This window comes from Coregonus clupeaformis, chromosome 3, assembly GCF_020615455.1.
Source record: "Coregonus clupeaformis isolate EN_2021a chromosome 3, ASM2061545v1, whole genome shotgun sequence".
Classification (NCBI taxonomy): domain Eukaryota; kingdom Metazoa; phylum Chordata; class Actinopteri; order Salmoniformes; family Salmonidae; genus Coregonus; species Coregonus clupeaformis.
In genome coordinates this window covers 23,637,056-23,661,681 of record NC_059194.1, presented here as the reverse complement: position 1 = coordinate 23,661,681, position 24,626 = coordinate 23,637,056, and the positions used below count along the sequence as shown (strand labels likewise).

Here is a 24,626-nt window from a genome sequence, read left to right as displayed (position 1 = left end):
TTAGAAATTAGGTGGTGGGTGAGTTTGTGCGTGTGTGTGTGTGTGTGTGGGGTGTTTAATGTTCAGTAGCTCATTACTATTACTGTGGGAAGCAGGCCTCTGCTGATAGCTGAGGTAAGCAAATATAGGCTGAGGTATACACACACACACAAACACTACACACACACACAAACACTACACACAAATGTCCCTGGACTGCTCCACCCTCTCATCTGCTCTCACACTCTCTTTGTCTCTCCCTCCCTCGCTCCCTCCCTCCCTCAATCTGTCTCTGTCTGAGGTACTCAGGGCTGGGGTAGGTCTGTCACACACAGGGATTAACCCCACATAAGAAGGAGGCTGTCTGTCTTTGAGCCAAAAAGCATTGGCCATTATTACAATGAAATGAACACACACACATACAAACACACTAGCGTCTGCACACACATACCTTATGGCACACACACACACACACACACTGACCAACACACACAGCCAGAGCCCAGTCTTCTCTTCATCAGATGATCTGTGATTTTATGATGATCCTTTATTACTCTATTCATGTCTTTCAAAATTAACTAGTCCCTTTCCCTCCTTCTCAATCGCTCTTTCTCTCCCCCTCTCTCAATCTCCCCCCTCTCTCTCGTTCGCTCTCTCCCCTCTCTGTCTCCATCTCCCCCTCTCTTTTTCTCTATCCCCATTGCTTCCCACATCTCTTTCTCTCCCCTCTCTCCCTCTTTCCATCTCTCTCATGCATCATCTGTGGTGTTGGGGAGGGAGGAGGTAAATCTTTACATACAACACATTCTGTCATTTGGCTGGTACTGTAATATGTAATGTTTCACCGAGTCGTGGACACCCAGTCACACCATATTCACCCAATCACCCCATATACACCCAGTCAGCCCATATACACCCATTCACCCCATATACAACCACTCATTCCATATTCACCCAGTCACCCCATATTCACCCAGTCACCCCATATTCACCCAGTCACCCCATATTCACCCAGTCACCCCATATACACCCAGTCACCCCATATACACCCAGTCAGCCCATACACACCCAGTCAGCCCATATACACCCAGTCAGCCCCTGTCCCATCCATGCCCATATGAATAGTCCAGGTTGATCTTATCTTAGGCTACATGGGAGATTTATTAGGGAAGAGCAAAGAAATGACAGGAAGAAGAGGACAGCAGTGTGACAACAACAGCTACAACAGAGGAGGACTCTGACTGTGGGGTGGGGGGAGTATGTTCAGTATACAGTAACAATGATTGTTAATAGAAAAACATAGATGCACAGACTAACTCTCTGACATGACAAGCAGTTTAGTTCAGTTACTTATTGACTGTCTGCCCTGAGGGCTGCCATATACCATGGTCTTTATGCCTAATTTATGGCTAATAAAACCACACTAAAACATCTGAGTATGTTTCAATCAATTTAAACAGGAAGAATAGTGTGATCTTTAGTTATAATAACCTCGCTGGGGTTGTCTGTGTTCTCCATGTAACCTTTACATTTAGGTTAGATATCATCACAACAGACAGACACAGAGATCCTCCATGTTAATGTAACACCACTATTTCCATTCTCCTATATGCAGCACAGATACATGTATATCACATCGACTGATTACACCTACTAATAATAGACGGATAATGGATCAATAATCTACAGTAATTCTCCAATGTATGGCGGGATTACGGTGTCCATATTAGGACAGCCCCAGTCTCAGCAGGAGTTGTTTCAGGCTAGCAGCCAGTGCAGTTCTTCAGTATCCACTGATAGTCTCATGGTCATGTCTTTGTCCAGTTGCTTGTTTCAATAGCTCTTGTTGTTTCAGGTTGTTGCAGGCTGATTCCTGTTCTAATGTACAGGTGAGTCTTACATCATGACGTCACTATTCTGTCTATGAATCATTCCATGTTTTCACAGAGTGGCACAGTCAATGTCAAGCAGTTAATAACGTGACAACAATGTCAACTGGGACCTAGAGAACACATCATCACTTCTACACCCGTGACAGAGTTAGATGCTATTTAGTATCGACAAGCAAAACGTAAACAGTGTTAAAAAATACAAACTTACAATATAGTGAAAGTAAAACAGTCAAAAAATGATAAGAAGCTCATAAAGTTACAGTGCAACATCTCTGTATATAGACAGTTACTTTAACAACGCTACATTATGTTGACAACGGTCACAAAGTCCATAGTTCTAAAGGTTGTGGATTGGAGGTCCAGGAATCCAAAGTTCAAAGGCTGAGTTTATATTATAATGAGATATCTGGATGGCATGGTAACACACAGGAACAAACTCATTTAAGCTGGATATGAGGAGAGGAGAGGGACTATGGACAACCCTTGCATTGATCTATTTACATTAAATCGATTTCTCAAATATACTCCAGAGTAATCTGGATAGAAGGTATAAGGTTGGTTTCCCATACACAGAAAAAGCCTAGTCCTGTACTAAAAAGTATGCTAAGTGGTTCTTAGTCCGGGCCTAGGCTTAATCTGTGTCCGGGAAGCTGGCATATACGGTTGAACAAATTGACACTATTTCTTTAGATAGTCCTTGGTGACGGCCTCTAAGAAGTTTGGAGCAGACATGAGAATGGTGAAGGTGCCGATGATGGAGAAGAGAGTGAAGGCCACCAGACACAGCCTGTCCACCACGGCAGCCGCAAACTTCCACTCGCTGCAGATCGCCACTTCCTCATCCTGGTCCCTGAAGCGCTGGGCGATATACGACACCTCCTCCAGGATCTGAAGGACCTCGGGAGGAGGAGTAAAGTTCAACCCCCCTCCTCCTCCTCCACCTCCTCCAGCACCTCCCCCTGGGGGCTCAGCCTCCTCGCAGGGGGTCCCTTGGGCCCGTCCCCCCAACGCCACGCCTGAATCGCTGGAGGGGGGGCAGCGGGGGCTCTCCACGGCATGGTAGCTGAAGTAGAGGCTCATGCTGCCGTTGGAGGTGCCGGTGGGGCAGGTGGAGCAGGGGGCCTGGGAGAGGGGCGTGGTGAGGCCCGTCATGGTGCCCATGGGGCCCATCTCAATGGAGCTGGCACTGGAGTGGTGCTGGGGTGTGTGGCGGTACTTGTAGCCTGCGGGTTTACGCTCCTCGCCTGGCTGTTTCATACGCAGGAACCAGGCACACCAGTTCAACAGCACTACCCTGACCTGGAGAGAGAGAGAGGGAGGGAGGGAGAGGGGGTTGAGACTGCAACAAACATATACACACAATGTTGATGATGGTGAAGACGATAATGTAATGAGATTGACGACAGCGGCGACGACGACAACGATGATGACAACAATGATGACAACGATGATGAGGACGAAGACGACGATGAGGACGAAGACGACGATGATGACAACGATGATGAGGATGAAGACGACGATGACAACAATGATGAGGACGAAGACGACGATGATGACAACAATGACGAATACTTTGAGCAAAAATGTTTATTTTCAATGTACAATCTGTAGAAACAATGAGAATAGAAAGGTTCAGAACTTTTGTAAAACATCACAGTACAGTTGAAAAATATATGGCAAATAGAAATCCAATATGGATGGTGTTAAGAGATAGATGGGTGGTGTTGAATGGAGTTGAAGGATGGGACAAATAACAACTAACAACAACTAATAACAACAAAATAACTATTAATGTAAGCATACTGTGTCCATAAATATAGGTTATAGGTTGAGAGCTTTTGTGAAAGAGCACAGTTAGAAAGATATGGCATATAGAAGCAAACCGGATGGACATCATGAAAATGATCGGATAGGTTGAGGGTAGAGGAAATTCAGGAGTAAAAACAAACAAAACAGAATTATTGTAAAATTGACTGTGTCCATAAAATGTATATAGTATGTATAAGCTGGAAGTAGAGGCCTAAGCATTGTTGTTCACTAGTTTACTCCAATTAGGGAAGGGGTGGTGGGGTTGGAAAGTAAGAAAGGGAAATATATTTTAAAAAATGAAATGTCTATGTGTATATATGTATGTACAGTGAGGGAAAAAAGTATTTGATCCCCTGCTGATTTTGTACATTTGCCCACTGACAAAGAAATGATCAGTCTATAATTTTAATGGTAGGTTTATTTGAACAGTGAGAGACAGAATAACAACAACAAAATCCAGAAAACGAATGTCAAAAATGTTATAAATTGATTTGCATTTTAATGAGGGAAATAAGTATTTCACCCCCTCTCAATCAGAAAGACTTCTGGCAACCAGGTGTCTTTTATACAGGTAACGAGCTGAGGTTTGGAGCACACTCTTAAAGGGAGTGCTCCTAATCTCAGCTTGTTACCTGTATAAAAGACACCTGTCCACAGAAGCAATCAATCAATCAGATTCCAAACTCTCCACCATGGCCAAGACCAAAGAGCTCTCCAAGGATGTCAGGGACAAGATTGTAGACCTACACAAGATTGGAATGGGCTACAAGACCTTCGCCAAGCAGCTTGGTGAGATGGTGACAACAGTTGGTGCGATTATTCGCAAATGGAAGAAACACAAAAGAACTGTCAATCTCCCTCGGCCTGGTGCTCCATGCAAGATCTCACCTCGTGGAGTTGCAATGATCATGAGAACAGTGAGGAATCCGGCCAGAACTACACAGGATGATCTTGTCAATGATCTCAAGGCAGCTGGGACCATAGTCACCAAGAAAACAATTGGTAACACACTACGCCGTGAAGGACTGAAATCCTGCAGCGCCCGCAAGGTCCCCCTGCTCAAGAAAGCACATATACAGGCCCGTCTGAAGTTTGCCAATGAACATCTGAATGATTCAGAGGAGAACTGGGTGAAAGTGTTGTGGTCAGATGAGACCAAAATCGAGCTCTTTGGCATCAACTCAACTCGCCGTGTTTGGAGGAGGAGGAATGCTGCCTATGACCCCAAGAGCACCATCCCCACCGTCAAACATGGAGGTGGAAACATTATGCTTTGGGGGTGGTTTTCTAAGGGGACAGGACAACTTCACCGCATCTAAGGGACGATGGACGGGGCCATGTACCATCAAATCTTGGGTGAGAACCTCCTTCCCTCAGCCAGGGCATTGAAAATGGGTTGTGGATGGGTATTCCAGCATGACAATGACCCAAAACACATGGCCAAGGCAACAAAGGAGTGGCTCAAGAAGAAGCACATTAAGGTCCTGGAGTGGCCTAGCCAGTCTCCAGACCTTAATCCCATAGAAAATCTGTGGAGGGAGCTGAAGGTTCGAGTTGCCAAACGTCAGCCTCGAAACCTTAATGACTTGGAGAAGATCTGCAAAGAGGAGTGGGACAAAATCCCTCCTGAGATGTGTGCAAACCTGGTGGCCAACTACAAGAAACGTCTGACCTCTGTGATTGTCAACAAGGATTTTGCCACCAAGTACTAAGTCATGTTTTGCAGAGGGGTCAAATACTTATTTCCCTCATTAAAATGCAAATCAATTTATAACAATTTTTACATGCGTTTTTCTGGATTATTTTGTTGTTATTCTGTCTCTCACTGTTCAAATAAACCTACCATTAAAATTATAGACTGATCATGTCTTTGTCAGCGGGCAAACGTACAAAATCAGCAGGGGATCAAATACTTTTTTCCCTCACTGTATGTATGTATGTATGTATGTATGTATGTATGTATGTATGTATGTATGTATGTATACATATATATTTGCGAGAAAAAAAAAACATATGGGGGATTGGAAGTGATGCAGACAATTACATTGATGGAAGTTACAATCTATCTGCAATATTAAAGCTGATCTACCCCCTAAAAAAACAAAACAATGTCGAGGACGAAGACGACGATGATGATGACAACAATGATGAGGACGAAGACGACAATGATGACAATGATGAGGACGAAGACGACGATGATGACAATGATAAGGACGAAGATGACGATGATGACAACAATGAGGACGAAGACGATGATAACAATGATGAGGACGAAGACGACGATGATGACAATGAGGACGACGACGACGATGATGATGACAATAATGATGAGGACGAAGACGACGATGATAACAATGATGAGGACGAAGACAACGATAATGACAATGAAGACGACGAAGACGACGATGATGACGACAATGACAACAATGATGAGGACGAAGACGATGATGATGACAATGATGAGGACGAAGACGACGATGATGACGATGACGACAACAATGAGGACGAAGACGATGATGATGACGACGACAACAACAATGATGAGGACGAAGACCATGATGATAACAATGATGAGGACGAAGACGACGATGATAACAATGATGAGGACGAAGACGACAATGATGACAACAATGATGAGGACGAAGATGATGGCAACAATGATGAAGACGAAGACTATGATGACAACAATGAGGACGAAGATGACGATGATGATGATGATGATGATGACAACAATGATGAGAACGATGACAAAGATGAGAATTATGATGATGAGGGATATGATGAAGATTGGGAGCGGGACTCACCCATCTGGGCATCTTGCCACCCTGAGGGTCGTGGTGATGGAACTGCAGGACCAGAACAGTCACCACCACAGACAAACCCACTATCATCATGGTGCTGGCAAAGTACTGAGCTACAAAACACAAACCACAACCACATCAAACATTAACAACGTGACATCATACATCACACAGACACTGACCAACAGAAGGGAGAGACAGTGCATCCCAAATGGCACCGGGCAGGGTCTGGTCAAAAGCAGTGAACTAAATAGGGAATAGGTCGCCGTTTCGGAAACAGCCAGATAGTCTTATCTTCGTAGTTGTAGTGTGGTTTCAGTTGAATGTGTCTTCATATATCAGTGGAAAATCAAGCAGCCCAATAATATAACACTGTGGTAAAACACCGCCAAGCTTACGTGCTGACTCTTTGAGGGCACATCATGGATGTGTTCTCTCAGGGGAGGGACTGAAGGGAGGGAGGGAAGGGAGCTTCACTCCACTCGAGCGTTAACTCAACACTGCTCTTCCCCAAATATCTCAACTCTGTAGCTGCCTCCCAGGCCAGTCACACCCCCTCCCTCTCTCTGTTAGCAAACAACCGCTAAATGCTTCAGACATGAACAAACGCTACCAGGACACTAGCAGGGCAAAGGGCACATGACCCACTGTGCGACCAGGGGTTAGGATTATCCCTGGTCGCCTTAGGAGGAGGAGGATGGGAAGGAGTAGGGATTCATATCTTCCAGAAAATCTACCAAGTTTCAATACTGGGACTAATTCATATTTATCCCGGGAATCCCGGGAAATACTGCAAAAATCAGAAGCGGCCATTTAAAGCATTTTAAAAAACGATATGGTCACTATGCCAGGGTTCTCCCCAAATAAGAGGGGCGTTGCACCACATTGCTGGCTTGGCTGCGCCACTATGTAAGGATTTCAGAGCAAATAAAACTGAAAATGACATTTTTATCATCTTCCTCAATTAATTCAGCACATTTCAGCAGTAGGCTATCTCAACAAAGAGCTTGCTCAGGCCACACAGTGTGCACCCCGAGTATAGCGTTGTCAAATCATACAAACTTTGTAACGGCAGTCAAACAAAAGTCAAATGAACAAAGTTGCTAAACTTGCAAGATTACCTACTTCAACGAATGGCGGAATATCTCCTATATTTGGAAAAATAGAGTTGATGATTATACCGAGAGCAGATCAGATCAGGAATAATGGGGAGATGAAGAGTGGAAAGACACTGAGTGTACAAAACATTAGGACATAGACTGACCAGGTGAATCCAGGTGAAAGCTATGATCCCTTATTGATGTCTCTTGTTAAATCCACTTTAAATCAGTGCAGATGAAGGGGAGGAGACAGGTTAAAGAAGGATTTTTAAGCCTTGAGACAATTAACACGTGTGCCATTCAGAGGGTGAAGAATGGGTAGGACAAAATAATTAAGTGCCTTTGAACGGGGTATGGCAGTAGGTGCCTGGCACACTGGTTTGTGTCAAGAACTGTAATGCTGCTGGGTTTTTCACGCTCAACAGTTTCCTGTGTGTATCAAGAATGGTCCACCACCCAAAGGACACCTAGCTAACTTGACACAACTGTGGGAAGCAATGGAGTCAACATGGGCCAGCATCCCTGTGGAAAGATTTCGACACCTTGTAGAGTCCATGTCTCGACGAATTGAGGCTGTTCTGAGGGCAAAGGGGAAAGGGTGGGGGGGGTGCAACTCAATATTAGGAAGGTCTTCCTAATGTTTTGTATACTCAGTGTAGTTTAAATATCAAGGTATCTTAAAGGGGGACTTGGGGCTCTATGTAAAGCTGAAGCATTACAGATTCCGCGATAGAAATGAAAGGTAATTTCCGATTGAGCTGACATATGCAGCGTTTACCGTGAATGCTGTCTTCGCTAAAGCGGGAACATTGACTTAAAATTTCAATCACGCTGTAAAGATGAACTTTCGCGATGCGGATTGAATAGAGCCCCAACTCTGTTTTAAAAAATTCCATATCTACTCTCATACTGTTTGTTGGTCACACATTCTCTACCGAAGCTCTCATATGGGCAGCAAGTACAAGACAGTGCAGAGAAGTGGGGGAAATGTTACAGTGGTTCTTTGACATGCATAGGCGAGAGATGTGATTTGACAATGCAACCTATGGATTACAGAATAAAGTTAGGAATTTTCATGTGAGACAGGTGTCAGGATTTTGGGTTTCAGTGCGATTGGGACTGGATAGGAAAATAGCCTAGGATCTAGGACAGGAGATGCCTATGTAGTGAATTGTGCACAGGCCAATCAGATTTGTGACTATCTGAAAAGTAACAGTGACAGCTCAAAGAGGCACAGGTTATTTTAATAAAGGCTTCCATGCGACAACCTGTTTCGATAATGTGCTATTTTATTTTTTGTTAATCTGCTGCTGCACATGTTGTGTATTTTGTGGAATTGCATTAGTGCCACATGGGGAAAAAGGTTGTAATTTGCCAGGTCTTGTCATTACATTTTTTCAGGAAATGTGAAATGTGTTCTTGTGACAGTCCCGGGATCCCGGTTGCCCATGTTAATCCCTAGGAAGGAGTACTGAAGAAGCGGAGGCAATGGAGAAGACAGAGGAAGAGTATGGTGAAGAGGAGGAGGAGGAGGAGGAGGAGTAGCAGGAGGAAGAGGAGGAAAACATTGAAGTAGAACAAAAATGATGATAGGTATGAGAAAGAGGAGGAGGTGGAGGCAGGAGAAGAGTGGGATTCTAATTAGGAGGAGGAGTTGGATGATGACACCAGATAGCAGCGCTGCCAGAGAGAGTCTAATCCAGCAGAGTGGAGGTGGGAAGTGCAGAGATGCCCCTACAGAGTGCTGACTAACACTGCCCTTCACTTATAACTCTAAACAGACCATCCCCATCTGAGCCTGTCAGCAGCCTCTCTCTCTCACACACCTAAAACTAGATAAGTGTGCCAGAGATAGAAACAGAGATAGAGCAGGCCAGGTGAGTGAAGGATGGGGGGAAGATGAGAGAGGATGAGAGGGTGATGACATTACTACTTTTTGGGTATAGGGGGACCTCATCTGACACTACCCTGGTTGGGGGCTAAAAGGATAATCTCACGGCCCAAAAAACACATTCAACTATTCAACTAATCATCAAGATCTGGATTTGCATGATCAGGCGTGTTAGTGCTGGGATTAAATAAAATCCTGCACAAACTGTGGTCCTTTAGGGCCAGGAGTAAGAAACACTGCTGTATAATGTATAAACAGACTCAAGTTTACAGGCAGTTAAAGTATAACTCACAGACAGACAAACACACTGTGTAGTTCATTGCTGTAAACGGGTATGACTGATTTTTATTTCACTCCTCAAAGCGTTTGAGCGCTGAGCCCTGGGCCTTCCTGCTGGTCAATGGGTCATACAATCTGACTGATTACGGTATTGATACATCATAAACACAACTAATGGAGCATTTCTCAGTAAAATCTGCGCTCTGTTACACTAACTTAACTGAGACACACACACACACACACACACACACACACACACAGTTTATGGTGCTAGTTCAAAAGTGCTAACACACACATATTTACATAACTAACAAATGTATTACTATTTTGCAGAAAGATATGTAGAAACTGCACATGTGTACAGGCACACACACACACTCCTCCCAGGCCTCCACTCAAGTAAAATGAGGTGATGGCTAAACTAGTGAGCGCTATCATGAGTGTCTCATCACAGCACCGGAAGTGTTTGAACTTCTCTCTCTCAGAAATTAACCCCCTAAAGGTTACTCATCTCATCCATCTATCAATCCTGCCTTCTGTTCTGCTCTTCTTCGTCTCATGGGGAGCCTGGCTTGTCACGACCCACTAATAATGTTATCCTCATTGTCAGCCTGATCCAACACCATCCTGCTCAAACATAACATCAGGGGATTGAGACTGACGTATGTGTAGGAAAGGCTCTCAGCACTCACTGACATTAAAGATATGTACAGTGCATTCGGAAAGTATTCAGACCCCTTGACTTTTTCCACATATTGTAACGTTACAGCCTTATTCTAAAATGGTTTAAATTGTTTTTTTCCCACTCAATCTACACACAATACCCCATAATTACAAAGCAAAAACAGGTTTTTAAGAAATGGAAATAAAACATTTACATAAGTATTCAGACCCTTTACTAGGTACTTTGTTGAAGCACCTTCAGCAGTGTTTACAGCCTAGAGTCTTCTTGGGTATGATGCTACAAGCTTGGCACACCTGTATTTGGGGAGTTTATCCCATTCTTCTCTGTAGATCCTCTCAAGCTCCGTCAGGTTGGAATGGGAGCGTCGCTGCACAGCTATTTTCAGGTCTCTCCAGAGATGTTCGATCGGGTTAAAGTCCGGGCTCTGGCTTGGCCACTCAAGGACATTCAGAGACTTGTCCCGAAGCCACTCCTGCGTTGTCTTGGCTGTGTGCTTAGGGTTGTAGTCCTGTTGGAAGGGGAAACGTCGCCCCAGTCTGAGATGCTGCCAACACCATGCTTCACCGTAGGGATGGTGCTAGGTTTCCTCCAGACGTGACGCTTGGCATTCAGGTCCAAAGTGTTCAACCATGGTTTCATCAGACCAGAGAATTTTGTTTCTCATGGTCTGAGAGTCCTTTCGGTGCCTTTTGGCAAACTCCAAGCGGGCTGTCATGTGCCTTTTACTGAGAAGTGGCTTCTGTCTGGCCACTCTACCATAAAGGCCTGATTGGTGGAGTACTGCAGAGATGGTTGTCCTTCTGGAAGGTGCTCTACGGACAATTCCTTTGACCTCATGGCTTGGTTCTCGCTCTGACATGCACTGTCAACTGTGGGACCTTATATAGACAGGTGTGTGCCTTTCCAAATCATGTCCAATCAATTGAATTTACCACAGGTGGACTCCAATCATGTTGTAGGAACATCTCAAGGATGATCAATGGAAACACGATGCACCTGAGCTCAATTTCAAGTCTCATAGCAAAGGGTCTGAATACTTATTTTTTTAATAAATTAGCAAAAAAATCTTAAAACCTGTCTAACGCTTTGTCATTATGGGGAATTGTGTGTAGATTGATGAGAAGGAAAACATTATTTAATCAATTTTAGAATAAGGCTGTAATGTAACAAAATGTGGAAAAAGTCAAGGGGTCTGAATACTTTCCAAATGCACTGTATACAGCTAGTCAAACCAAAACTAGCCAGGCCATGAGAGAATGACAGACTTTATTGACATACACATTAACACAAGGTTTACTCACACACACATTAATACAAACACACACACTCTGCCTTTACACTCACTAACGCACAGCCAATCAAACCAAACCATAAGAGGAAAGAGGATCATGTATAATACACACGTGCACGCACACACAGAACCCACCGATGAGAGGCACAGAGTCTGAGGTGGCGGGCATGATCTCAGCAACCAGTAGCATGAAGACTGTTAGAGAGAGCAGGACTGTGATACCTGGAGAGAGAGAGAGAGAGAGAGAGAGAGAGAGAGAGAGAGAGAGAGAGAGAGATAGAGATGAGATTGTCAAACTCATTGACATCTGAAATTATTCTTGGAATACGTTACGCTAGTGATCAGTTATAACCTCTAGGCTAAACCAATTTGTTAGACTGGTGGTTTCTCTGACATGTTCAAGGCAAGTTACCAATTGGAAGAGATTACAGTTAACTCCTCCTCCTCAGATATCTATTAAACAAGCCTAATATTCCTGACAGAATTCCAGGATGGAGAGGATTCCAGAATGTGTGTTCAGATATTCCCATCTGAACAGCAGGAAGATAACTCATCATCCCAAGACATCCATCAATCAAACCTAATAATACACCTGACAGAAGTTCATAACGGACAGAATTCCAAGACGTCTTTCCGGCGTTCCTTCCTTACCCAGGGAGATCTTCTCTCCAGAGTCAGCGGGCAGCAGAAAGACCAGCAGGGCCAGGCCAGAGATGAGAACACAGGGGATGAGCAGGTTGAGACCGTAGTAGAGGGTTCGTCTTCGCATGGTGACCGTGAAGGTGACGTCAGGGTAGGGCTCCTTACAGCAGTCATAGTACAGCTCATTACGCTTGGCCGGGACTCCTAGGAGACACATACACACGAAGAAACACAGAGGTGGAGTTAGGGGTAATTCCAAATCAATGCATTTACATTCATTCAACGATGGCCTGTTCACATGTTCTTTGATATACACATACACAAGTAGGAACCACACATTTCAAAAGACAGTCTTACACAGGCAGGAGATCTACACACTCTCAAACACGTGTTCCTCTCACTGAGCAGAGTTTATCCAGTAACATGCCCCCTCTGGCAGTGTGGAGTAAACATGAAATGTAGTCTGACACCACCCATACCCAGACACACCCCTCAGGGACCCTCCACTGGCCCAGGTGGGTCACTGGGTCATAACTGGCTGGGGTAACACCCCCACCCCCTCGCCCACAACACCATTCCCACCCACCTCTGTAGAGATAGAGACATGGACACACATGCTGATACAGAGACAGAGGGACAAGCGGAGAGATTAAAAGAGACAGAGTAGTGAGAGAGAGAGAGAGAGAGAGAGAGAGAGAGAGAGAGAGAGAGAGAGAGAGAGAGAGAGAGGAGAGAGAGAATACTTGACACATTGGAAAGAATTAACAAAAAAACAGAGCAAACTAGAATGCTATTTGGCTCTAAACAGAGAGTACACAGTGGCAGAATACCTGACCACTGTGACTGACCCAAACTTAAGGAAAGCTTTGACTATGTACAGACTCAGTGAGCATAGCCTTGCTATTGAGAAAGTCCGCCGTAGGCAGACCTGGCTTGCAAGAGAAGACAGGCTATGTGCACACTGCCCACAAAATGAGGTGGAAACTGAGCTGCACTTCCTAAACTCCTGCCAAATGTATGACCATATTAGAGACACATATTTCCCTCAGATTACAGAGATCCACAAAGAATTCGAAAACAAACCCAATTTTGATCAACTCCCTTATCTACTGGGTGAAAAACCACAGTGTGCCATCACAGCAGCAAGATTTGTGACCTGTTTCCACAAGAAAAGGGCAACCAGTGAAGAACAAACACCATTGTAAATACAACCCATATTTATGTTTATTTATTTTCCCATTTGTACATTAACTATTTGCACATTGTTATAACACTGTATATATACATAATATGACATTTGAAATATCTTTATTCTTTTGGAACTTCTGAGTGTAATGTTTACTGTTAATATTTATTGTTTATTTCACTTTTGTTTACTATCTACTTCACTTGCTTTGGCAATGTTAACATACGTTTCCCATGCCAATAAAGCCCTTAAATTGAATTGAATTGAATTGAATTGAGAGAGAGAGGGAGGGAGGGAGATTAACTAAATCGTACCCACGAGGTCCCACTCCCCGTTTGGTATGTAGGTAGACGTGTCCACGTCCAGCATCTGGAGGTCCAGCAGCCAGCCGTTGTGGGTCCAAGAGCCAAACTTCAGGTCACACTTCTGGACGTCAAAGGGGAACCAGCGCACGTCGATATAGCAGGTACTCTTCAGGATGCCCGGGGGGATGTACTGGCAGTAACCCGATGCATTCACCAGCACGTTGGTGTGGAAGGTAGCATCAAACCTCTCATCAGCACTGCAGGGAGAGGGAGGTAGAGAGAGGTAGAGAGAGAAAGAGAGAGAGAGAGGTAGAAAGAGACTTCTCAATACATCCATGTCAATACCTAGACAGAAAAATCCATAAATATAGGATATTTATTTGATCCCATTTAGTTTAATGTCAATAATAGGATGGAATTTGGTTATATGTCAATCTTAGTGGACCTTTTGCTAAACTTTACTGACCATAAAGAGTGAGACAACCGTTGATACATTGCAGAAGTTATGCATTAATTATACACATAAGAGAATACAAGGAGATATATGTATTTATAGGAGAAAGAGAACGCGAGACACAGAGAGACAGAGACACAGAGACACAGAGACACAGAGAGACAGAGAGACAGAGAGACAGAGAGACAGAGAGACAGAGAGACAGAGAGACAGAGAGACAGAGAGACAGAGACAGAGAGAGAGAGAGAAAGCAAATGAGTCCTTTTACCTGTTAAGTATCGATAGCATGATAAAAGACAAGCCACACTAGAGCAACAGGTGGTGTGGAGCCGTGTGTGTGTTTGTGTGTTTTGCATATCAGATACTGTTTTCTACTGTGTGTGTGTGCGGGTGCATCTCTCTGCTGCCTCAGCTCAACCTGTCACAGTAATGTTCAGTGAAGCGCTATGCATGGCTAGTTGTGGACCGACCAACCAGCACAGGGCCAGACAGGTAATGCCCAGGTGAGCTGATGTCATGAGATGTTAAACATGCAGCGACAGACAGGGAATAAACAAACCACTGTCGTCCTTCATAACTCAGCTGCTTGCCTACTGTGCCTGCAAACATCTGTTACACTGGTACATACTGTCTACTGGGATGTAAACACACATTTCTATGGTAAAACAAATATATACTCTTAGAGGTCAGCTAAAGCCTGAGTTAGAGAGTTAAAACAGTCAGACAACCTGTCCTGTGCTAACACACAGAACCACACACAAACAACACAATCACTCACTCTACCCCAAGGCTCCATTCCCCTACTCTTCTACAGTGAGGGGAAAAAGTATTTGAAACCCTGCTGATTTTGTACGTTTGCCCACTGACAAAGAAATGATCAGCCTATAATTTTAATGGAAAGGTTTATTTGAACAGTGAGAGACAGAATAACAACAAAAAAATCCAGAAAAACGCATGTTAAAAATGTTATAAACTGATTTGCATTTTAATGAGGGAAATAAGTATTTGACCCCCTCTCAATCAGAAAGATTTCTGGCTCCCAGGTGTCTTTTATACAGGTAACGAGCTGAGATTAGGAGCACACTCTTAAAGGGAGTGCTCCTAATCTCAGCTTGTTACCTGTATAAAAGACACCTGTCCACAGAAGCAATCAATCAATCAGATTCCAAACTCTCCACCATGGCCAAGACCAAAGAGCTCTCCTAGGATGTCAGGGACAAGATTGTAGACCTACACAAGGCTGGAATGGGCTACAAGACCATTGCCAAGCAGCTTGGTGAGAAGGTGACAACAGTTGGTGCGATTATTCGCAAATGGAAGAAACACAAAAGAACTGTCAATCTCCCTCAGCCTGGGGCTCCATGCAAGATCTCACCTCGTGGAGTTGCAATGATCATGAGAACGGTGAGGAATCAGCCCAGAACTACGCGGGAGGATCTTGTCAATGATCTCAAGGCAGCTGGGACCATAGTCACCAAGAAAACAATTGGTAACACACTACGCCGTGAAGGACTGAAATCCTGCAGTGCCCGCAAGGTCCCCATGCTCAAGAAAGCACATATACAGGCCCGTCTGAAGTTTGCCAATGAACATCTGAATGATTCAGAGGAGAACTGGGTGAAAGTGTTGTGGTCAGATGAGACCAAAATCGAGCTCTTTGGCATCAACTCAACTCGGAGGAGGAATGCTATGACCCCAAGAACACCATCCCCACCGTCAAACATGGAGGTGGAAACATTATGCTTTGGGAGTGTTTTTCTGCTAAGGGGACAGGACAACTTCACCGCATCAAAGGGACGATGGACGGGTCCATGTACCGTCAAATCTTGGGTGAGACCCTCCTTCCCTCAGCCAGGCCATTGAAAATGGGTTGTGGATGGGTATTCCAGCATGACAATGACACAAAACACACAGCCAAGGCAACAAAGGAGTGGCTCAAGAAGAAGCACATTAAGGTCCTGGAGTGGCCTAGCCAGTCTCCAGACCTTAATCCCATAGAAAATCTGTGGAGGGAGCTGAAGGTTCGAGTTGCCAAACGTCAGCCTCGAAACCTTAATGACTTGGAGAAGATCTGCAAAGAGGAGTGGGACAAAATCCCTCCTGAGATGTGTGCAAACCTGGTGGCCAACTACAAGAAACATCTGACCTCTGTGATTGCCAACAAGGGTTTTGCCACCAAGTACTAAGTCATGTTTTGCAGAGGGATCAAATACTTATTTCCCTCATTAAAATGCAAATCAATTTATAACATTTTTGACATGCGTTTTTCTGGATTTTTTTGTTGTTTTTCTGTCTCTCACTGTTCAAATAAACCTACCATTAAAATTATAAACTGATCATGTCTTTGTCAGTGGGCAAACGTACAAAATCAGCATGGGATCAAATACTTTTTTCCATCACTGTATTTACATTTTAGTCATTTTTACATTTTAGTCATTTTAGCAGACGCTCTTATCCAGAGCGACTTACAGTTATTTTTTTATTTTTCATACTGGCCCCCCGTGGGAATCGAACCCACAACCCTGGCGTTGCAAACGCCATGCTCTACCAACTGAGCTACATCCCTGTATGTCTGTGCACCAACAGTACCAACAGTAACAAACACACACTCCATGAAATCATGAGATGAAACCTGACCAGCGTATGTGGGAGGTACACAAAAACCCCCTCAGTATAATTCTCATTGGTGACTTTCCTCTGCCAATGTTTACATCATTGGTGTGATTGCCGATGGGTTTGTGCACTGTCAGTCGTGAACAGTGAGCACCAACAATCTCCCTCCCTCCACCCCTCCCTACCTCCCTCTCTTTAGGACCAAGGGAACATACTGGATGATGATAGATAAAGAGATTAAACCAGAGAGGAGAGGAGAGGAGAGGAGAGGAGAGGAGAGGAGAGGAGAGGAGAGGAGAGGAGAGGAGAGGAGAGGAGAGGAGAGGAGAGGAGAGGAGAGGAGAGGAGAGGAGAGGAGAGGAGAGGAGAGGAGAGGAGAGGGATCTATTCCGGTTTGATGAGGCATTGTGACACAATGGAGATAATAAGGACATGATATGATCTACTGGGTCTAGTGGGTCTAGAGGGTCTACTGGGTCTAGTGCGTCTACTGGGTCTAGAGGGTCTACTGGGTCTAGTTGGTCTACTGGGTCTAGTTGGTCTACTGGGTCTAGTTGGTCTACTGAGTCTAGTTGGTCTACTGGGTCTACTGGGACTAGTTGGTATACTGGGTCTAGTTGGTATACTGGTTCTAGGGCTTAGGTGGGACTGGGACTGGAGTTGAAGTTATAGTTGGAGCGATTGGGTGAAGAATCTTAACTCTGTGAATGATCCAGGATCAGATATAACATTCACGCATGCAAACACATAACCACAATGTAACTAGCACAGGTAGCACCAAGCAGCACAGTATCATAAACACACACACAGCGGGTCCTATCGGGCAGACCATGCCTTCCCCTTTTATCAGTGGTCCATCCCCAGCAGTGGAAACCCATTAAGGCACCTGACAGTTCTATTCAGACCCTTATCAACAACCACTTATCCCCCCCGAAAACCGCAAGACACCCCAAGCGATAACGTAGACGCGCCTGGGAACGCAATCCTCCGGCTTACACACATTCAGCGCGGTGACAAAAGAGTGGCCCGAGCCTTAGAGAGGATTTACTGATTTATCTCTTCTCTCCTTCCTGTTCAACTCAGTGGGTTGAATGATCTACCTTTTCAGAGTTTAGTAGTGTCATTTATTTCTCCTTGGTGTGGGTGTGCTATCAGTGCTGATGTGGCAGGAGGAGATGCGAGCACGCGCCTGTGTCTGCTTGCGTTGTGTGTATGCGTGCATGATGAGTGTATCTGTGTTGGCGGGGCAAGGGGAGAAGTATGCATGGGCAGGGCTGTGTGTGTCGCTGCCATCCCTGGCTCATTAAATTATTCAGAGCTCTGCCTTATTGTATCAGCTAGTGCGTAGCCAGAGAGCGTATATGCACACACACACACACACACACACACACACACACACACACACACACACACACACACACACACACGTACATGCAATCTGGGTGAATGACAAGAGACGAGAGAGAAACGAGAGGGAGACGAGATATGATGAGAGAGACGAGAGAGAAACGAGAGACAAGAGATGATGAGAGAGACGAGATATGACGAGAGAAAGACTATAGACGAGAAATGAGAGAGACGACAGACGAGAGCGAGACGATAGAGACGAGAGAGAGAGACGAGAGAGATGAGAGAGAGAAACAAGTTGATACACTCTATAATGACAGACAGATGGGAGCGAACCCAGAGATGAGAGACGAGAGAGACGAGACAGAGATGAGACACGAGAGATGAGAGAGAGAGAGAAACAAGAGAGAGGCGAGAGAGAGACGAGAGAGATGAGAGAACACAGAGAGAGAGACGAGAGATGAGAGAGAGACGAGAGATGAGAGAGAGAGATGAGAGAGAGACGAGAGAGAGATGAGAGAGAGAGAGACGAGAGATGAGAGAGAGACGAGAGAGAGAGACGAGAGAGAGAGACGAGATATGATGAGAGAGAGACGAGAGAGACTAGAGATGACGAGAGATGACGAGAGAGAGAGACAAGAGATGACGAGAGAGAGACGAGAGAGAAACGAAGAGACGAGAGAGAGACGAGAGACGAGAGAGAGATGAGAGAGACGAGAGATGAGAGAGAGAGACGAGAGACGAGAGAGAGAGACGAGAGATGAGAGAGACGAGATATGACGAGAGAGAGACGAGAGAGACTAGAGATGACGAGAGATGACGAGAGAGAGAGACAAGAGATGACGAGAGAGAGACGAGAGAGAAACGAAAGAGACGAGAGAGAGACAAGAGACGAGAGAGAGACGAGAGAGACTAGAGATGACGAGAGATGACGAGAGAGAGAGACGACGAGAGAGAGACGAGAGAGAAACGAAAGAGACGAGAGATGACAGACAAGAGACGAGAGAGAAATGAGAGAGAGACGAGATATGATGAGAGAGACGAGAGAGACGAGACAGAGATGAGAGATGAGAGAGAGACGAGAGATGAGAGAGACGAGATATGATGAGAGAGACGAGAGAGACGAGACAGAGATGAGAGACAAGAGACGAGAGATAGACGAGAGAGAGACGAGAGAGAGAGAGACGAGAGAGAGAGACGAGAGATGAGACAAGAGACGAGAGAGAAACGAGAGAGAGAGGAGAGAGAGAGGAGAGAGAGACGAGAGAGACGAGACGAAAAGAGAGAGACGAGAGAGAGACGAGAGAGAGAGACGAGAGAGAGAGAGAGAGAGAGAGAGAGAGAGAGAGAGAGAGAGAGAGAGAGAGAGAGAGAGAGAGAGAGAACCCAATGAAAGACACAGAGAGAAAGCAAGAGTCTACCCTGAGAGGAAGAGAGAAGAAGATAACATTCCCTGTGGGGGTCCAGGGTTCTATGTTCTTGTTCTCTCCAGCAGCTGAAGGATATTATGGCAGAGATACAGAGTAGGAGTTCTTCAAGCATATCATTCCCCATGTGCCTTCCCTTCCCCTCAGATCACTAGGGTCAGGCATATCCTGTACAGTGAGACAGTCCCAGGGGCCTGATGAGTGGGAGTGGGGATAGAACATATGTCCCCCTCTCTCTCTGCATGCCTCAGTGTAATGACAACAAACAATATCTATGTGAGCCTTGGCTCCATTTGTTCCCAGTACAAATACACATATAAACCATATTCAGTGCAGAGAAAGAGGGAGGGGTAGGAAGAGAGAGAGTGATGATCTTGCTCCTTTTTAAAACTTAACATGTCCATAAACATTACTGTCATAGTCACATCGGTCCTATTTGAGAGTACGATATGCCATGGCTAGAGAAAAACACACACTGAGGCTTATGCAGTTGATACACTCTATATTGACAGACAGATGGGAGCGAACACTTCCCAGTCTGTCAGAGAAACCCTGTGGATGGCTGCCTGTCTGTTAAATATGAGATCTGGACAGACAGGCACATTACTGCAGACTGCATGGGAGACGTGCACACACAGCCACACCAAATTAGAATGGCAATTTGTCAACTCAAACCCTAATATATGATATGTTCTGTCACCCTGAGTTGGATGTCCTTGGTCTGATCGATCAGCACAGCAGTAAAAACATTGACTTCTCCCTCTCCTTTCCCTCTCCTTCTCTTAAGAGGTCATGAAGTAACCATTCTAAATGGTGCTTAGACTGTCTGGTGCTGATCCAAGTCTACACAAGGTTATGGTGTGAGATGTGTGTATTTGTCACTGTAAGAGTGTGTAGATTACATGACACTGCAGAATTGTCAGTGTGTACAATGCTCAGTGTGACTGTACCCTTTTCTTAGATTAGGTATATGTGTCATGTTTGAGTTGTTTTTGTATCATACAGTAACGTATAGCATTTCACACCCCCATGCTATTACAGTAAGGGAAAAAAGTATTTGATCCCTTGCTGATTTGTACGTTTGCCCACTGACAAAGACATGATCAGTCTATCATTTTAATGGTAGGTTTATTTGAACAGTGAGAGACAGAATAACAACAAAAAAATCCAAAAAAATGCATGTCAAAAATGTTATAAATTGATTTGCATTTTAATGAGGGAAATAAGTATTTGACCCCTCTGCAAAACATGACTTAGTACTTGGTGTCAAAACCCTTGTTGGCAATCACAGAGGTCAGACGTTTCTTGTAGTTGGCCACCAGGTTTGCACACATCTCAGGAGGGATTTTGTTCCACTCCTCTTTGCAGATCTTCTCCAAGTCATTAAGGTTTCGAGGCTGACGTTTGGCAACTTGAACCTTCAGCTCCCTCCACAGATTTTCTATGGGATTAAGGTCTGGAGACTGGCTAGGCCACTCTAGGACCTTAATGTGCTTCTTCTTGAGCCATTCCTTTGTTGCCTTGGCCGTGTGTTTTGGATCATTGTCATGCTGGAATACCCATCCACGACCCATTTTCAATGCCCTGGCTGAGGGAAGGAGGTTCTCACCCAAGATTTGACGGTACATGGCCCCGTCCATCGTCCCTTTGATGCGGTGAAGTTGTCCTGTCCCCTTAGCAGAAAAACACCCCCAAAGCATAATGTTTCCACCTCCATGTTTGACGGTGGGGATGGTGTTCTTGGGGTCATAGGCAGCATTCCTCCTCCTCCAAACACAGCGAGTTGAGTTGATGCCAAAGAGCTCCATTTTGGTCTCATCTGACCACATCCCTTTCAACAGTTCTCCTCTGAATCATTCAGATGTTCATTAGCAAACTTCAGACGGCCCTGTATATGTGCTTTCTTGAGCAGGGGGACCTTGCGGGCGCTGCAGGATTTCAGTCCTTCACGGCGTAGTGTGTTACCAATTGTTTTCTTGGTGACTATGGTCCCAGCTGCCTTGAGGTCATTGACAAGATCCTCCCGTGTAGTTCTGGGCTGATTCCTCACCGTTCTCATGATCATTGGAACTCCACGAGGTGAGATCTTGCATGGAGCCCCAGGCCGAGGGAGATTGACAGGTCTTTTGTGTTTCTTCCATTTGCGAATAATCGCACATTCATTTGCGAATAATCGCTTCTCACCAAGCTGCTTGGCGATGGTCTTGTAGCCCATTCCAGACTTGTGTAGGTCTACAATCTTGTCCCTGACATCCTTGGAGAGCTCTTTGGTCTTGGCGGAGAGTTTGTAATCTGATTGATTGATTGCTTCTGTGGACAGGTGTCTTTTATACAGGTAACAAGCTGAGATTAGGAGCACTCCCTTTAAGAGTGTGCTCCTAATCTCAGCTCGTTACCTGTATAAAAGACACCTGGGAGCTAGAAATCTTTCTGATTGAGAGGGGGTCAAATACTTATTTCCCTCATTAAAATGCAAATCAATTTATAAAATTTTTGACATGCGTTTTTATGGATTTTGTTGTTGTTATTCTGTCTCTCACTGTTCAAATAAACCCACCATTAAAATTATAGACTGATCATTTCTTTGTCAGTGGGCAAACGTACAAAATCAGCAGGGGATCAAATACTTTTTTCCTCACTGTATATTCAGCACATATTCATTAGGAAACATACGTTGCCATTAAGGATTCATTCACAGCAAACTCAATGCGGGCCGACAGTTTATCAATGCAATCAACAATATTTTGTAGTCTAATCCTGCTATGTGTTGAGTCACAAACAAACAGCAATCACGGATGTGTTCAATGTCCCTTTCATCCCCCAGCCCTCGGCGGCTGAATACCAGGCAGACTGAGATATGAAAGGGAATCTTTCAGAGGGGGAATTAATTAAATGGAATGCAGAAAAACAATGCATAATCTGTCACATGTTGTTGATCCTTCTATTGTGTGTACTTATAAAGCATTCCATAATGAAATGGTATTTTAGATCAAAACACTAATCATGTATTAAACTGACTCAATAACCTCCCATTAAATACAATAGAAGTGAATAAATTAATATCTACGTTCTTTCATCTATGAAGCATACTAATGAGCCTGGGTGCCTCAGCTATACACCCCTGCCAGACTAGCGTGTTATTGGTTGCACACTCATGCCGAACGGTTTAATGGGGTGTGTGTCATTAAAGTCTGTTGCTTTGGTGTGTGTGTGTGTGTGTGTGTGTGTGTGTGTGTGTGTGTGTGTGTGTGTGTGTGCCGTGTGGCCGTGTGTGAGTCTCAAAGTAGTGTGTTTAGCCGTGCATGTGTGTGTGTGTGTGTGTGTAAATGGTGCTTATCACTGTAAATGTAAGGTTCCCTTTGGGGCAGCTAAACTTCAGCAGCACTGCTATAAAACTGATTCTCTTTTGCAGCTCCATGATATTAGAGGGTCTACAAGGTTAACCCTGCTCTTATGGTGAAATTCATCAACATCTGTGATGTTTGCTTTAAATGACCCAAACCAATGAGCCTAACCCTCATTTAACTTTTATAGTGTCAGAAATGTATGTTTACCAAAAATAGTAGAAGCATGTTCCTTTTATGTGAAGAATAGAATAGAACAGGATAGAATAGAACAGGATAGAATAGAACAGGATAGAATAGAACAGAACAGGATAAAATAGAACAGGATAGAATAGAACAGGATAGAATAGAACAGGATAGAATTGTCACGATCGTCGGTAAGAGCGCAGCGTTGCAGGCAAACATACTCTTTATTTAGCGATACACGACCAAAACAACAAAACGATAACGTGACAGTTCACGGTCTAACACAAACCAACTAGAAACAAGATCCCACAACTACTGTGGGAAAACAGCCTGTTTAAATGTGGTTCCCAATCAGAGACAACCAGCCACAGCTGACACTCGTTGCCTCTGATTGAGAACCACACTGGCCAACATAGAAATGAAACACCTAGAACTACAACACAGAAATCTACACACCCTGGCTCAACATAACAGTGTCCCCAGAGCCAGGGCGTGACAAGAATAGAACAGGATAGAATAGAACAGGATAGAACAGAACAGGATAAAATAGAACAGGATAGAATAGAACAGGATAGAACAGAACAGGATAAAATAGAACAGGATAGAATAGAACAGGATATAATATAATATAATAGGCACCTTTTACATGAATGAGAAGAAAAACAGGGTGAGGCAGGGAGAGGGGTGAAGCAGGTTAGGTAAAGAGAGGGATGTGGGGTGAGACGGGGAGAAAGAGGGGTGAGGGGTGAGATGGGGAGAAAGGGGGGTGAGGGGTGAGATGGGGAGAAAGGGGGTGAGGGGTGAGACGGGGAGAGAGAGGGGTGAGAGGTAGAAAGAAGTGTGAGGGGGGAGAGAGGGGAGTGAGACGGGGAGAGAGAGGGGTGAGAGGAGAAGAGAAGAGAGAGGGGTGAGAGGAAGGAGAGAGGGGTGAGAGGAGGAGAGAGGGGGGTGAGAGGGAGAGAGAGGGGGAGAGAGGGGGGTGAGACGGGGAGAGAGAGGGGTGAGAGGGGGTGAGACTGAGAGAGAGAGGGGTGAGACGGAGAGAGGGGGTGAGACAGAGAGAGGGGTGAGAGGTTAGGAGAGGAGTAATCCCTATTCTAAATGCAGCAGGGCTTTTACAATCAGGATTAAATACTTTTTGCTTTTTTCTCTTTAATCCTGTGATCCTGTGATGCGTGTGGTGATTATATGCATAGAGATTGTAATTATGTGTGTCTACCTCGCACCATGTATTTTTCTTTCTCACATGTCTAACCAGTGCATTTTCTTGTGTTTTGCCCTACATAGCTAAATGAAGAGGTGTATATACAATCTCTGTAAATGTGCCACTAACAGGAGGAGGGGGTGATGAAGGGAGAGATGAGACGAGACGACACAAACCGCACCTGAATCCCA

At 44.7% G+C, this 24,626-nt stretch overlaps 1 protein-coding gene across 2 annotated transcripts in view; it reads right to left on the bottom strand.

The window, feature by feature from the left end:
* Positions 1 to 1,137: 1,137 nt before the first annotated feature.
* LOC121542446 (neuronal acetylcholine receptor subunit alpha-7-like) overlaps positions 1,138 to 24,626 on the bottom strand; it is a 70,564-nt gene continuing 47,075 nt past the window's right edge. For both annotated transcript variants that reach the window (XM_041851845.2, XM_041851854.2), the window contains exons 6-10: positions 13,870 to 14,117; positions 12,379 to 12,573; positions 11,863 to 11,949; positions 6,485 to 6,594; positions 1,138 to 3,170 (exon numbers count right to left, since the gene is read on the bottom strand). In XM_041851845.2, coding sequence (XP_041707779.1) covers positions 2,550 to 3,170; positions 6,485 to 6,594; positions 11,863 to 11,949; positions 12,379 to 12,573; positions 13,870 to 14,117 — 1,261 coding nt within the window. In that variant the 3' untranslated portion in view covers positions 1,138 to 2,549. The remainder of the gene's footprint in view (positions 3,171 to 6,484; positions 6,595 to 11,862; positions 11,950 to 12,378; positions 12,574 to 13,869; positions 14,118 to 24,626) is intronic.